This window comes from Helianthus annuus, chromosome 17, assembly GCF_002127325.2.
Source record: "Helianthus annuus cultivar XRQ/B chromosome 17, HanXRQr2.0-SUNRISE, whole genome shotgun sequence".
NCBI classification, from domain to species: Eukaryota; Viridiplantae; Streptophyta; class Magnoliopsida; order Asterales; family Asteraceae; genus Helianthus; species Helianthus annuus.
The window spans coordinates 30,951,881-30,965,108 of NC_035449.2; the positions used below are offsets into that span (position 1 = coordinate 30,951,881).

General features: G+C 39.0%; 1 protein-coding gene across 1 annotated transcript; it reads right to left on the reverse strand.

Moving 5' to 3' along the window:
- Positions 1–1,355: 1,355 nt before the first annotated feature.
- Positions 1,356–12,877, reverse strand: LOC110891551 (zinc finger BED domain-containing protein RICESLEEPER 2-like). The gene is made up of 3 exons (XM_022139257.1): positions 12,469–12,877; positions 1,518–3,389; positions 1,356–1,432 (listed from the first exon to the last, which is right to left on the reverse strand). The coding sequence occupies exons 1-3, from the start codon at positions 12,875–12,877 to the stop codon at positions 1,356–1,358; spliced, it is 2,358 nt and encodes a 785-aa protein (XP_021994949.1).
- Positions 12,878–13,228: the final 351 nt, after the last annotated feature.

Consider the following 13,228-nt stretch of genomic DNA (forward strand, 5'->3'; position numbering starts at 1 on the left):
GGTCTTCTTCCCCATTTATCCCCATTCACCACCGCCCCCAAACACCTGCAACCACCACCGCCCTCCGCCGCTCAGCCATCACCTTCCCTCATCACAACCATCCACCGATTCACACCACCGTCAGTCACCCACCGACTTCAACCACCGCCATTACCGACACCACACCACTCCGCCCTCAACCACCACTGCCTCTCTCTCTCTCTCCTGTATCTATTCTCTCTCTCTCTACTCCATCTCTCGCTTTCGGTTTTTGGGTTTGCTGAGGAATCGATTGACTGCCATTCACACATAGGGGAGGTCGCTCATACAGATTTGAGCGTGATTCACTCCCAATTTGAGAGGAGATTTCAATTTTAGGGGGATAGGGATGAGCGGCCACACCAGGGGCAGACCTAATCTCCACTAAAGAGGGTGGCGGCTGGGCTATATTATCTTCATCAAGCACAGACCTAGGACTATTAACAACAAGGGTTGATTTGGCTATATCAGGAGGACGATCTGGAGGAATTGGAGGGGTTGGAGGTGGAAATAATCCACCAGATGAAGGATTTTCTGGCATGAGAAAGAAGGTTTTTCCAGGTGTTTATTGTGTTTTGGTGTGATTAAATTGATTAATTTGTTTGGAGTTTTGTTTGATTTTGTTGTGTTATGTGGAAATGATTTGTTATATGAATGCAGTTGTTTAAGATTTAGGCTTCTTGAGTTGAACTGGATTTGTGTCGGTTGATGGTTAAAAGTTGAAGCTGATTTGATGATAAATGTGTTATTTTGCAGCTTTTGTTCATCTACATTGTTGATCTGTTTAGCATATGGATTTTTGAAACATGTAAATAGTTGTAATAAGATGATGAGAGTTTGGTTTTGTGGTGGTGGCGGTAGTGGTGGTAGTGGTGGCGGCGATGGTGGTGGCGGCGGTGGAGGGTGGTGGTGATGGTGATGAAGGGTGGTGGTGATGGTGGTTAGTAATTTACTCAATAACAATAACAATAACAATAACAATAACAATAACAATAACAATAACAATAACAATAACAATAACAATAACAACAACAATAACAATAACAATAACAAACAAAACAATAATATTAAGTTTTGTACAATTTAGTCCCTGAATAAATTTTTTTTTACAAAATAGCCCCTTGATACCAGATTTAACTAAAAAATCTAACTAAGTTTGGTCTAAAGGACAAAACGTGCAAGATTTTGAAAACACAAAGGACACCGCTTGTCAAATTTTGGTTTAAAGGACAGCGCCTGCAATTTGGGACATACATAAAGGACAAAACTTGTAATTTCGTCTATAATAAATTGTTTTAACATAGTTTAATTGTTTTAACATAGTCTAAATCAATTACCTAAAAGTTGCCAAAAGTTGGAATCAATGCTTTAATGTCTTCAGCAAGATCTTCATCCATTTCGTTATCGTTTTCATCTGAACACGTAAAAAAATGAAAGTTGAATTATAAAATAATTTATAATCATAAAAATTAAGTTGCAAAGAGAATGAACTTTCGGACCTTCTAAATCAAATAACCAATCACGTGTGCATAGCAATGCCTCAACATTTGATGATAACAATGAAGTTCGATACTTACTTAACACCCGACCTCCTATACTAAAAGATGATTCGGAAGCAACAGTAGTAATCGGGATGCTCAATATATCACGAGCCATTACAGCTAGTTTTGGATACCTTACTTGATTATCCTTCCAATACTGTAAAACATCAAGTTCTACTTTTCTATCAACGCTAGGTTCCTCCAAATACAATGTCAACTGTGACTTTTCATTATCAACAACTTTGTATTGGCTTTGAAATGTATCGAACCCATCCAACTCGTCGAGCATATTGCCACTAACATTTGAACTCTCGGGTGTTAAAGAATCATGCATTGTCTCCGATTGAATATTATACTCCTTATCATATAGCTTATGCATACCATCCATAATACGCTTCAATTTCTCTTCACGCTCTTTAAATGTCATGTTAAGTTTTGAAAAACAATATTCAATAAGCTTAACCTTGTACCGAGGATCTAGAATAGCCGCAAAAGACAAAATCATGGAATAACTTTTCCAATATTTATCAAACTTTTCTTTCATGTCTTTCGCCATGCCACTAATAACTTGATCCACATTGCACATCTCTTTTTCAATATACAACCGAATTCTCCACACGCGATGAAAATATAAGTTCGAGGTAGGATAAGAGCTTCCAGAAAACAAAGTCGTGATTTCATAAAAAGGTTTCAAAAGTCGTGTGATTATTTCCACCCTTACCCATTCCTCTTCTGACGGAGAAGTTTGAAAACTTGAATCAACTAAGGCTAACCGAGTATAAGCCCGTCGATAAGCTAATGCACAATCAAGCATAAGATATGTAGAGTTCCATCTCGTTACAATATCTTGACGAACATACTTCCCACACTGTAGTGAAAGTATTTGTATGCATTCCGCAAACTTATCCTTCCTAGCAGCACTTGCTCTCACGTATTTCACCGACTCTCGCACCTTTTCAATGGCCCCTTCAATTACTTTCAATCCGGCTTGAACGATAAGATTTAACACGTGCGCTGAACAACGCACATGAGTAAAATCTCCATCACACACTAATGCGTTATTCAAACGCAAATGATCTTTTAAACGATATACTAATATGTCATTGTATTTTGCATTGTCTAGTGTGATGGTAAAAACTTTTTTCTCGATGCCCCAATCTGCTAAAAAAATGATCAAGTGCTCTGCTAAAATGGAACCAGTGTGTGGAGGGGGTATAACTCTAAAGTTTAGCACTTTTTTCCTTAGATTCCAATTCTCATCAACATAATGAGCTGTTAATGCCATAAATCCATCTGTCGTGATCGAACTCCATAAATCAGAAGTCAAGCATATCCTACCGGTTACCTTTTCTAACTTGTCTTTAAGAATCATCTTCTCTCGCTCGTATATCTTTAAGACATCCGCCTTTGCAGTATTTCTTGTTATGAATTTAACATCACCGTGTAGAAATTTGTGCAAATTTCTTGTTTCCTCATGCTCAACATAGCTGAAAGGGTAGTTATGTTTGATAATTGAAATTGCTAACTTCTCCCTGTACATCGCTTGATCTAAAGGGGCGCGTTTTTGTTTTTTCGCCTGACCAGGCTCATCAATATCAAAACATTTAGGGATATGTCGTCTTAAGTTAGATGTCCCCGAGCTTGCATTCGTAACATACACCCGTCCGCAAGCACTGCATTTTGCTTTTTTGTCCCCATTGGGTGCAACCGGTAATAGGTCAAAATAGTCACAAACATAAGAATGATGTTTACCCGAACTATATGAATTGCCTTCATCCTCATGTTCCCCTCCTATACTATGTTGTCCAAATTCCGAGTTGTTTGACATACCTTTCAAAATAATTCTCAAATTTAGTTATTGCAGGCTAAATTAATGCTCAAATTGTAATTCACCATTACAATTTACATACATGATACATAGGGTTGACTTTCATCAAACTCATCTCACAGTTGTAATTCCAGTCTAACCACTACAATAAATCTTCTAATTAGCACATATTTAAAAAAAATAAAAATAAAAAGTCATAAACACATCCTTAATAATAGATCTATAAACTAATAAACTGTGTTCCATATATACCTAAAGTAATTTTGTGTATAGATCAACCCTAACTATTAAATTATCATATCATTTCAATGTGCTTAAAACTTGAAACTTATAAAAGCATAAACAAATTTGACATCAGTTGAGATTCTACAAGAGTTATGATGATACCTTCACCGGAAAAGATGACGTCGCTGATGAAGATTGTCACAGCCCCCGATCCCTATCTCCCGGGAACGGGCGGCCGTGAGCCAGTTTCGGTGGTATCAGGTTTATTTATCCAATTTGGCAGCGGAAATTTTCATCAGGATCGTAGTTAGGAAATATTTAATCAGAGTAAACCACCACGTTTATAATATTAAACATATGGGTAAAAACCCAAGTTTTCAATACACACGTTTCATAGGAATAAATCCTATTTATTTAATAAAAACATCCATTTTATTCTTAGGTAACTTTATTGCCACTTTTCCAAGCCTTCAGTGCTGTCCAGCTGGCTTCTATTTGGCTTTCACATATTGTTACCTGAAACGCGTTTTAAAAACATTTTGTCAGTGGGAAATACTGGTGAGTGAATCCCAGTTTGATCAAGTTTAAATAAAAATTCACAGTGAACAGTATTGAGGGCGCATCCGCAATTACATTTGTTTCCAAGTTATATCAATTACCACCACACGGTAATGTCGTTCCGACTTATGGTCATGTTACTCCTTTACCAGGTGGTAACAAATTTTGTATACAAAACCCCAAATTTACCGACTGTAATTGTATTCTTACAAATACTCAATAACTGCTATTCGCATGGAAAGATATTTAAGGTTTTGTAAAAACAGTTAACAAAAAGAGGATTACTCACATTGCTGTCTTAGGTGATTCTTTAGGGTTTCCTGGTGAATATCTATAATTTACACAAATGCACGTGTGTTAGTATAATAACCCATTTTAACATTAGTAATACCCTCCCCGAGACGGCATTCCAACGACTACGTCGGGCAGAACCACGACAGCCGTTACGGAACCCTAGATCAATCGGGCAGCGTATCTAATACGTCTCCAAGGGTTATAATACTTACATCGTAGCAGAACTTCGCTAATTTAGGGGGTATAATGCCCGGGTATAATAACACTACTACAGAAATTGTGATTGAGAATCGAAAATTGAATGAGCAGACTGAAGGCCCGTTGCCTTCTATTTATAGTTGTGAAATCTGGTTCCCACGCGGCCCGCGTGACATTTGGGCAGGGCCTACGCGGCCCGCGTCAATCTCGGTCAACGGACTAGCTTGTCCGGCTCACACACTAGGTTCGACACGCGCTGGACACGTGGCGGCTCCGGGTCATGCCACCATTTAGAACGCGCGCGGCCCGCATCAACTAAACCGAACATGTACGCGGCCCGCTTGGGCTTATGGTTTTGGCGATATACTGGTACACACTCGCGCGGCCCGCTTTAACTTGAGGTGAGGCCCTACGCGGCCCGCCTCAACTTAATAATTATTGTTTTTATTTATTTTATATAGTATAATCTATCTTGGGGCTCGGTTTTCACATACGGGGTGCATATAAAGACACATTGAGATATTTTAAAATATATTAGGGTGTCGGAAATATTATGAGGATGTCTGTTTTACCGAGGGTTGTTATATCCTCCCCACCTTGTTTTAGAGCTCGTCCTCGAGATCTACTGGAACAAGTGTGGATATTTCTTTTGCATTTCGGATTCAAGCTCCCACGTGTACTCGGGTCCTCTTTTGGAGTCCCACTTTACTTTGACCAGAACCAATCTCTTATGCTTGAGATTTTTAATTTTTTTATCTTCAATCTTTAGAGGCCTTTCTACAAATTTGAGTTGTTCATTAACCTCTATATCCTTGAGAGGTACTACGAGTGATTCATCAGCTAAACACTTTTTGAGATTAGATACATGAAATACATCATGTATTCCTGCCATTTCCTCTGGCAGTTGTAGCTGATAGGCTACAGGTCCTATTCTTTTAAGAATTTTGAAAGGTCCAATATACCTGGGACTTAACTTTCCTCTTTTGATGAATCTTACCACTCCTTTCCAGGGAGAGACTTTCAATAATACTTTATCTCCTACTTGAAATTCTAATGGTTTGCGTCTGTTATCAGCATAACTCTTTTGTCGATCACGTGCTGTTTTCAGTCGTTCCTTGACTTGAATGATTTTATCAGTTGTTTCTTGTACTATCTCGGGTCCAGATAATTGTTTTTCCCCAATTTCTTCCTAACATACTGGGGTTCTGCACTTTCGTCCATAAAGTGTTTCGAATGGTGCAGCATTGATACTTGTGTGATAACTGTTATTATAAGAAAATTCTATTAAAGGTAAGTGTTCGTCCCAATTATCTCCAAAATCAATTACACAAGCTCTAAGCATGTCCTCCATTGTCTGAATTGTCCTTTCACTTTGTCCGTCTGTTTGAGGATGATAAGCTGTGCTTAGATTTAACCTGGTTCCCATTGCTTTTTGGAAACTTGCCCAAAAATGAGAGGTAAAACGACTATCTCTATCGGAAACAATTGATAAAGGAATGCCATGTAAAGAAACGATTTTATTTACATATAATTTGGCTAATTATTCCATACTAAAGGTTTCCTTCATTGGTAAGAAATGAGCTGACTTGGTTAACCTATCTACAATCACCCAGATTGTATCATTACCTTTTCTTGTTTTAGGCAATTTGGTAACAAAATCCATTGTTATCAATTCCCATTTCCAAACTGGTATTTCTAATTGTTGTAACAATCCTGAGGGTTTCTGATGTTCAGCTTTAACTTGTGAGCAAGTTAAGCATTTAGAAACATAAGCTGCTACATCCTTTTTCATTCCTATCCACCAGAAATTTTTCCTTAAATCCTGGTACATTTTATACACTTCCTGGATGCATCGTATATTTAGACTTATGAGCTTCTTCTAATATACGGTGACGTAAATTTTCTAATTTAGGTATCCACATTCTCTTTTTATGGAACCTCCAAATTCCATCTGTTCCTTGTTCTAATTCCTTAATCATTCCTTTTAACTTTTCAGTATCCTCCTTGATTACTGATTCTTGTGCTTTTCTAATTTGATTGTTTAAATCTACTTGTAGATTTAATTTAAGAGAACGTACCCTTTTTGGCTTTTCGTGATATTTTCGACTTAAAGCATCAGCCACCACATTGGCTTTTCCTGCGTGATACTGGATATCACAATCATAATCACTAAGTAATTCCATCCAACGTCTTTGTCTCATATTCAGCTCTTTTTGTCCGAAAACATATCTTAAACTTTTATGATCAGTGAATATGGTAAACTTACTACCATAAAGATAATGTCTCCAAATCTTAAGGGCAAAAATTATGGCTCCTAATTCCAAATCATGGGTCGAATAATTTCCTTCATGATTCTTAAGCTGTCTAGATGCATAAGCTATAACCTTTTGACGTTGCATTAATACGCATCCATAACCTAATTTTGAAGCATCACAAAAGACTACAAAGTCTTCAGTTCCTTCTGGTAATGCTAGTATTGGTGTATGGGTTAATCTTTGCTTAAGAATTCTAAAGGCTTCTTCTTGTTTTGGTCCCCATTCAAACTTAACAGATTTACAGGTTAACTTAGTTAAAGGAATGGCTATTCTAGAAAAATCTCGAATAAATCTTCTATAATAACCTGCCAATCCTAAGAAACTTCTAACTTCAGTTGGTGACTCTGGGGTTTTCCATTTGGTAATTGCCTCGATTTTCGTTGGATCTACATGAATTCCTTCATGATTCACCAAATGTCCGAGAAATTGCACTTGTTCTAACCAAAACTCACACTTTGAAAACTTAGCATAAAGCTTCTCTTCTCTTAATAAACTTAAAAGTAAGTGCAAGTGCTTTGCATGCTCTTCTTTATTTTTAGAGTAAATGAGAATATCATCTATGAAGACAATTATGAATTTATCCAAATATGGCTTACATATTCGGTTCATCATGTCCATAAATGCGGCTGGGGCATTGGTTAAACCAAATGGCATGACAGTAAATTCATAATGACCATACCTTGTTCTGAATGCGGTTTTAGGAATATCCTCTTCCTGTACCTTTAATTGATGATATCCTGATCTTAAATCGATTTTAGAGAAAAATCGAGCTCCTTGAAGTTGATCAAACAAATCATCGATCCTCGGTAATGGGTACCGATTCTTAATCGTGACTTTGTTCAATTCACGGTAGTCAATGCACATACGCATTGATCCGTCCTTCTTTTTGACAAATAATATTGGTGCTCCCCATGGTGATGAACTTGGCTGTATGAATCCTTTCTCCAACAACTCATCTAGTTGTTTCTTTAGTTCTTGCATTTCTGCGGGTGCCAAACGGTAAGGTGCTTTGGCAATCGGTGCTGTTCCTGGTAACAAATGAATTCTGAATTCAACTTCCCTGTCTGGCGGTAGTCCTGGCAATTCTTCTGGAAAGACATCTGAAAATTGGGATACTACTGGGATATCTTTTAACTCTTTTCCTTTAGTGTTAGTGATTATAGAAATCAAATACACTATAGATCCTTTCCTTATACAACTTGCAGTTTTCATCACAGAGATGAATTTAGTGGATCTAAATGGTTTATCTCCTTTAATTAAGATCTTTTCACCACTTGGTGATTTTAATTGAATTGTCTTTTGATCACATAAAATACTGGCTTTATTGGCTATTAACCAATCCATTCCTAATACTACATCAAATCCAACCAGATTCATTGGGTAAAGGTTTGCCATAAATTTTTGATTAAAAATTTCTATTCTTGCTCCCTGCAAGATTTCAGAAATCCTAATAGTTTCTCCATTTGCAGTTTCTACTAGACATTCTTGTGGTAGTTTAGTTAATGATTGATTTAGGAGTTTGCAAAATGAAGTATTAATAAAACTTTGGTTGGCACCAGAGTCAAATAATACTTTAGCAAAAATATCATTAACTAAAAACGTACCAGCAATTACGTCTGGAATCATCCTGGCTTCCTCTGTAGTTAGAACGAATGCTCTAGCATTTTTAGTGTTCTTGTTGTTCGCAGCTGGGGCTAACTTTGGACAGTTTGGCTTGATATGACCTTTTTCTCCACAATTGAAGCACATCCCATTAGTTGGTTTTCTTCTGCATGTCTCCTCCTTATGTCCTGGTGCTTTGCAGAAATTGCAGTAAGTAGAGCATCTTCCAGAATGCTTCTTTTTGCAGGCTTTGCAGTATGGTGCAGAGGTAGAACCTACATTCCTACGATTGGAATTCCCAGAACGGAATTCTTGAGTAAGCCTTTGGGTTAGGTTTCTCCTCTGGTCTTCTTCTCTCGTACGGATTAACTCATCTGTCAAGGTATTGGCTAGTTCTACAGCTTCCTCTATGGTTTGGGGTCTAGCTGCCTTGACTACATGTCTAATCTCTCCAATTAATCCCCAGATATATCGGGAGATTAATACCGGTTCAGGTGATGCAAGGGTAGGTACTATCCTAGCATATTCAAAGAATGTGGTAGTGTAACCCTTACTGTCTACTCCGGTCATTCTTAGATTTAGGAACTTATTTGCTATCTGTTCCTTTTCATTGGGAGGGCAGAATTTCCTTTCTACCATATTCTTAAATTCCTCCCATTCCATGTTATAAATTCTATCACTTCCTCTTGACTGGAGGATAGTGTTCCACCATTCTAAGGCTGCATTTTTAAACAGATTTGAAGCAAACATTATTTTATCTTCTTCAACACACTTGCTTATTTTCAGAACTGCCTCAGTTTTCTCTATCCAGCGTAAAGCTGCAATGGGTCCTTCATTGCCCGAGAATTCTATTGGTTTGCAGGACCAGAATTCCTTGTAAGAACAACCATGTGGCATGGTTCTTCTTCTTTTGGGAACGGGCGCTTGAAGTATGGGTCCATTGTTCACGCTGTTTTCTGGTTCAGTTGGTCGCTTACTGCTATGCTTACTTTTATTATTCGCTTCCTGAACTGTTTGAATAATAAATGGCATTGCATCTATAATTCCCTGTGCCACAATATGCTGAACGACACTATTATCCATTTGGTTTCCGTTGTTATTATTGTCCGAATTCTCATTAACCACGTTAATGTTACTCTGGTTATCGTTATTCAGATTTTCTTGATTTCCCGCGTCGGCCATCTGAATTTTAGACATTTACCAAATATTAATATCACAAATAATATTTATATATAGCCAATCACATGACACGCATTTTTTTTAACCAAAAGCGTCGAGCATTGCGACTTTTACTCTTTTTATATAGTATGCATCAATACACACCAGTACAGAAATAAAAATTACAGTACCGACTGAAATGTAAAGCTACAATACTAATAGTATGCATCCGTAGTTTTTTTTTTTTAACGCATACACACATATATTATTATATTATTATTACTATTACCGTATTGTCATCACGTTCACTGATATGGATTCATCCAAAAATCCATATTACGCTCATCGTATTTCCATACGAGGCGTTCTCCCACCTGTCGCATTCTATCACTGCTTTCTAAAATTTCCTCCCCAAAAGTCCTAAGTTCCTGGACATTTTCTGCACTCATTGGGGGTGCAGGTTCTAGGACTGGGTTTGGAAACTGAGGTACGGGTTCCTGATACGGAGGCATAGGGGCTTGGTACGGGTATGGATTCTCTAAAATTTCCCTAACGTATGCATCACTAATGTTGTAGGGATCTTGAGGATCTAACCCTGGATAAGCTCCTAAGTTGGGTATTGGCACATTTTCCTGAATTGGGTTTTGTTGCACGTAGTCCCTAACATCGTCCCACCAGGGGTCGTAATTGTTTGGGTCTAGAGGATCAGGTGCAGGTACCCTTGGTATCTCCTCCGGGTTGAATTCAGGCATTTCTATCTGGTCTTCTATTTCCATGGGTTGATCAGGAATTTGTGGTTGTGGTGCTAGCATTTGTTCCAGGTTTGGGTCGGCAGCAGTGGTTGCTAAAATATGGATATTAGCGATACCCCTATTGAGCATATCCTGATTATAAGCATCAGTTTCTCTTTTTGCTGCGGCTAACACTCGCTGTTCCTGCAACTTTTTCATTCTTTTCCTACGCTCGTGCGCTCCCCTACTGAACCATCCCCTCTTTTTCTGAGGAAATGGCTCTTCAGACTGAGCCTTAAACACAAAGATTCCTTCTTCTGTGTCAGCAGAATACCCTGAGAGGGCAGGCTGAGAAGAGGAGGTGCCTTCGCTCCTAGGCGAACCAGACAGTTGACGATAGGCGTCAGAAGGTCCTTGGTCACTCATACTGTAAACTAACAAATAGTCAGATAACACATAGCAAGAAATACAATTATACACGTATTTCCATAATTTATTTCCTAACACTTTAAATTTTGATGTCAGCAGAACACTTCTGTGGCTGAATCAGTGGCATAGCTCTGATACCACCTTCTGTCACAGCCCCCGATCCATATCTCCCAGGAACGGGCGGCCGTGAGCCAGTTTCGGTGGTATCAGGTTTATTTATCCAATTTGGCAGCGGAAATTTTCATCAGGATCGTAGTTAGGAAATATTTAATCAGAGTAAACCACCACGTTTATAATATTAAACATATGGGTAAAAACCCAAGTTTTCAATACACACGTTTCATAGGAATAAATCCTATTTATTTAATAAAAACATCCATTTTATTCTTAGGTAACTTTATTGCCACTTTTCCAAGCCTTCAGTGCTGTCCAGCTGGCTTCTATTTGGCTTTCACATATTGTTACCTGAAACGCGTTTTAAAAACATTTTGTCAGTGGGAAATACTGGTGAGTGAATCCCAGTTTGATCAAGTTTAAATAAAAATTCACAGTGAACAGTATTGAGGGCGCATCCGCAATTACATTTGTTTCCAAGTTATATCAATTACCACCACACGGTAATGTCGTTCCGACTTATGGTCATGTTACTCCTTTACCAGGTGGTAACAAATTTTGTATACAAAACCCCAAATTTACCGACTGTAATTGTATTCTTACAAATACTCAATAACTGCTATTCGCATGGAAAGATATTTAAGGTTTTGTAAAAACAGTTAACAAAAAGAGGATTACTCACATTGCTGTCTTAGGTGATTCTTTAGGGTTTCCTGGTGAATATCTATAATTTACACAAATGCACGTGTGTTAGTATAATAACCCATTTTAACATTAGTAATACCCTCCCCGAGACGGCATTCCAACGACTACGTCGGGCAGAACCACGACAGTCGTTACGGAACCCTAGATCAATCGGGCAGCGTATCTAATACGTCTCCAAGGGTTATAATACTTACATCGTAGCAGAACTTCGCTAATTTAGGGGGTATAATGCCCGGGTATAATAACACTACTACAGAAATTGTGATTGAGAATCGAAAATTGAACGAGCAGACTGAAGGCCCGTTGCCTTCTATTTATAGTTGTGAAATCTGGTTCCCACGCGGCCCGCGTGACATTTGGGCAGGGCCTACGCGGCCCGCGTCAATCTCGGTCAACGGACTAGCTTGTCCGGCTCACACACTAGGTTCGACACGCGCTGGACACGTGGCGGCTCCGGGTCATGCCACCATTTAGAACGCGCGCGGCCCGCATCAACTAAACCGAACATGTACGCGGCCCGCTTGGGCTTATGGTTTTGGCGATATACTGGTACACACTCGCGCGGCCCGCTTTAACTTGAGGTGAGGCCCTACGCGGCCCGCCTCAACTTAATAATTATTGTTTTTATTTATTTTATATAGTATAATCTATCTTGGGGCTCGGTTTTCACATACGGGGTGCATATAAAGACACATTGAGATATTTTAAAATATAGTAGGGTGTCGGAAATATTATGAGGATGTCTGTTTTACCGAGGGTTGTTATAAAGATGCCGGCGGAGGGTGGGGGTTTGTGGCAGAGGAGATGACAAACCTTCTCTAACTGAAGTTTCTTCCTCCGTTCGAGTTCATATTCATGTCTTCTTAAAATCGCCTTGTACTTTTCACCTCCATCAGGCAACTTAACACCTATAATCTGCAAATTTCTCTTGAACCTTTCAATACTCGCCGCAATTTCACGGTCCGATTTCTCCATAAGTTCCAAATCCTCCGTTTTATTCTCCTGCGCGTCCACTCCACCACCGTCACTATCGGAATTCTTCTCTGATGTGGCCTCATGTTCCGCCGTACGAGCGTCATCGCCGGAAGCGGTAGGCTTTAGCTCCTCGTAGGGTTTCTTTCGCTTGATTCCGTTGCAAGTGGTTTCTGCTTCGATGTCCATACATAAAATGTAAGTGAAATTGATGGTGATTGTGGCCGGTAAAGTGATCGGAGATGAGGGATTGAGTGAGGGAGACGACGGCGACCGGAGTAATGGAGTTCAGGGTGTGATGCTACCCACCACCATGTGTGCGCCGTGAAGAGAAAGGGAAGTGTTTGGAAATCACGATTTAAAACTATGTTCCCCAGTCATTAACAGGGGGAGAGGAGGGGAGGGAAAATTTTCTCTCCTATTCTCTCCAATTTGGAAGGATGAATATATGGTCATATTTTGTCATATTTTCTTCCCTTTTCCTTCCCCTCCCCCTATTAAATGAAACTCGGGAACATGGTTTTTCATATTTTCATCTCT

Coding starts and splice junctions, on each gene's coding strand:
- LOC110891551 (XM_022139257.1), bottom strand. CDS start 12,877: ATGGACATCGAAGCAGAAACCACTTGCAACGGAATCAAGCGAAAGAAA. Junction 3,390..12,468: donor CATCTTTATAACAACCCTCG/GTAAAACAGACA, acceptor TTATTTTGAAAG/GTATGTCAAACAACTCGGAA. Junction 1,433..1,517: donor TTGGTTATTTGATTTAGAAG/GTCCGAAAGTTC, acceptor TTACGTGTTCAG/ATGAAAACGATAACGAAATG.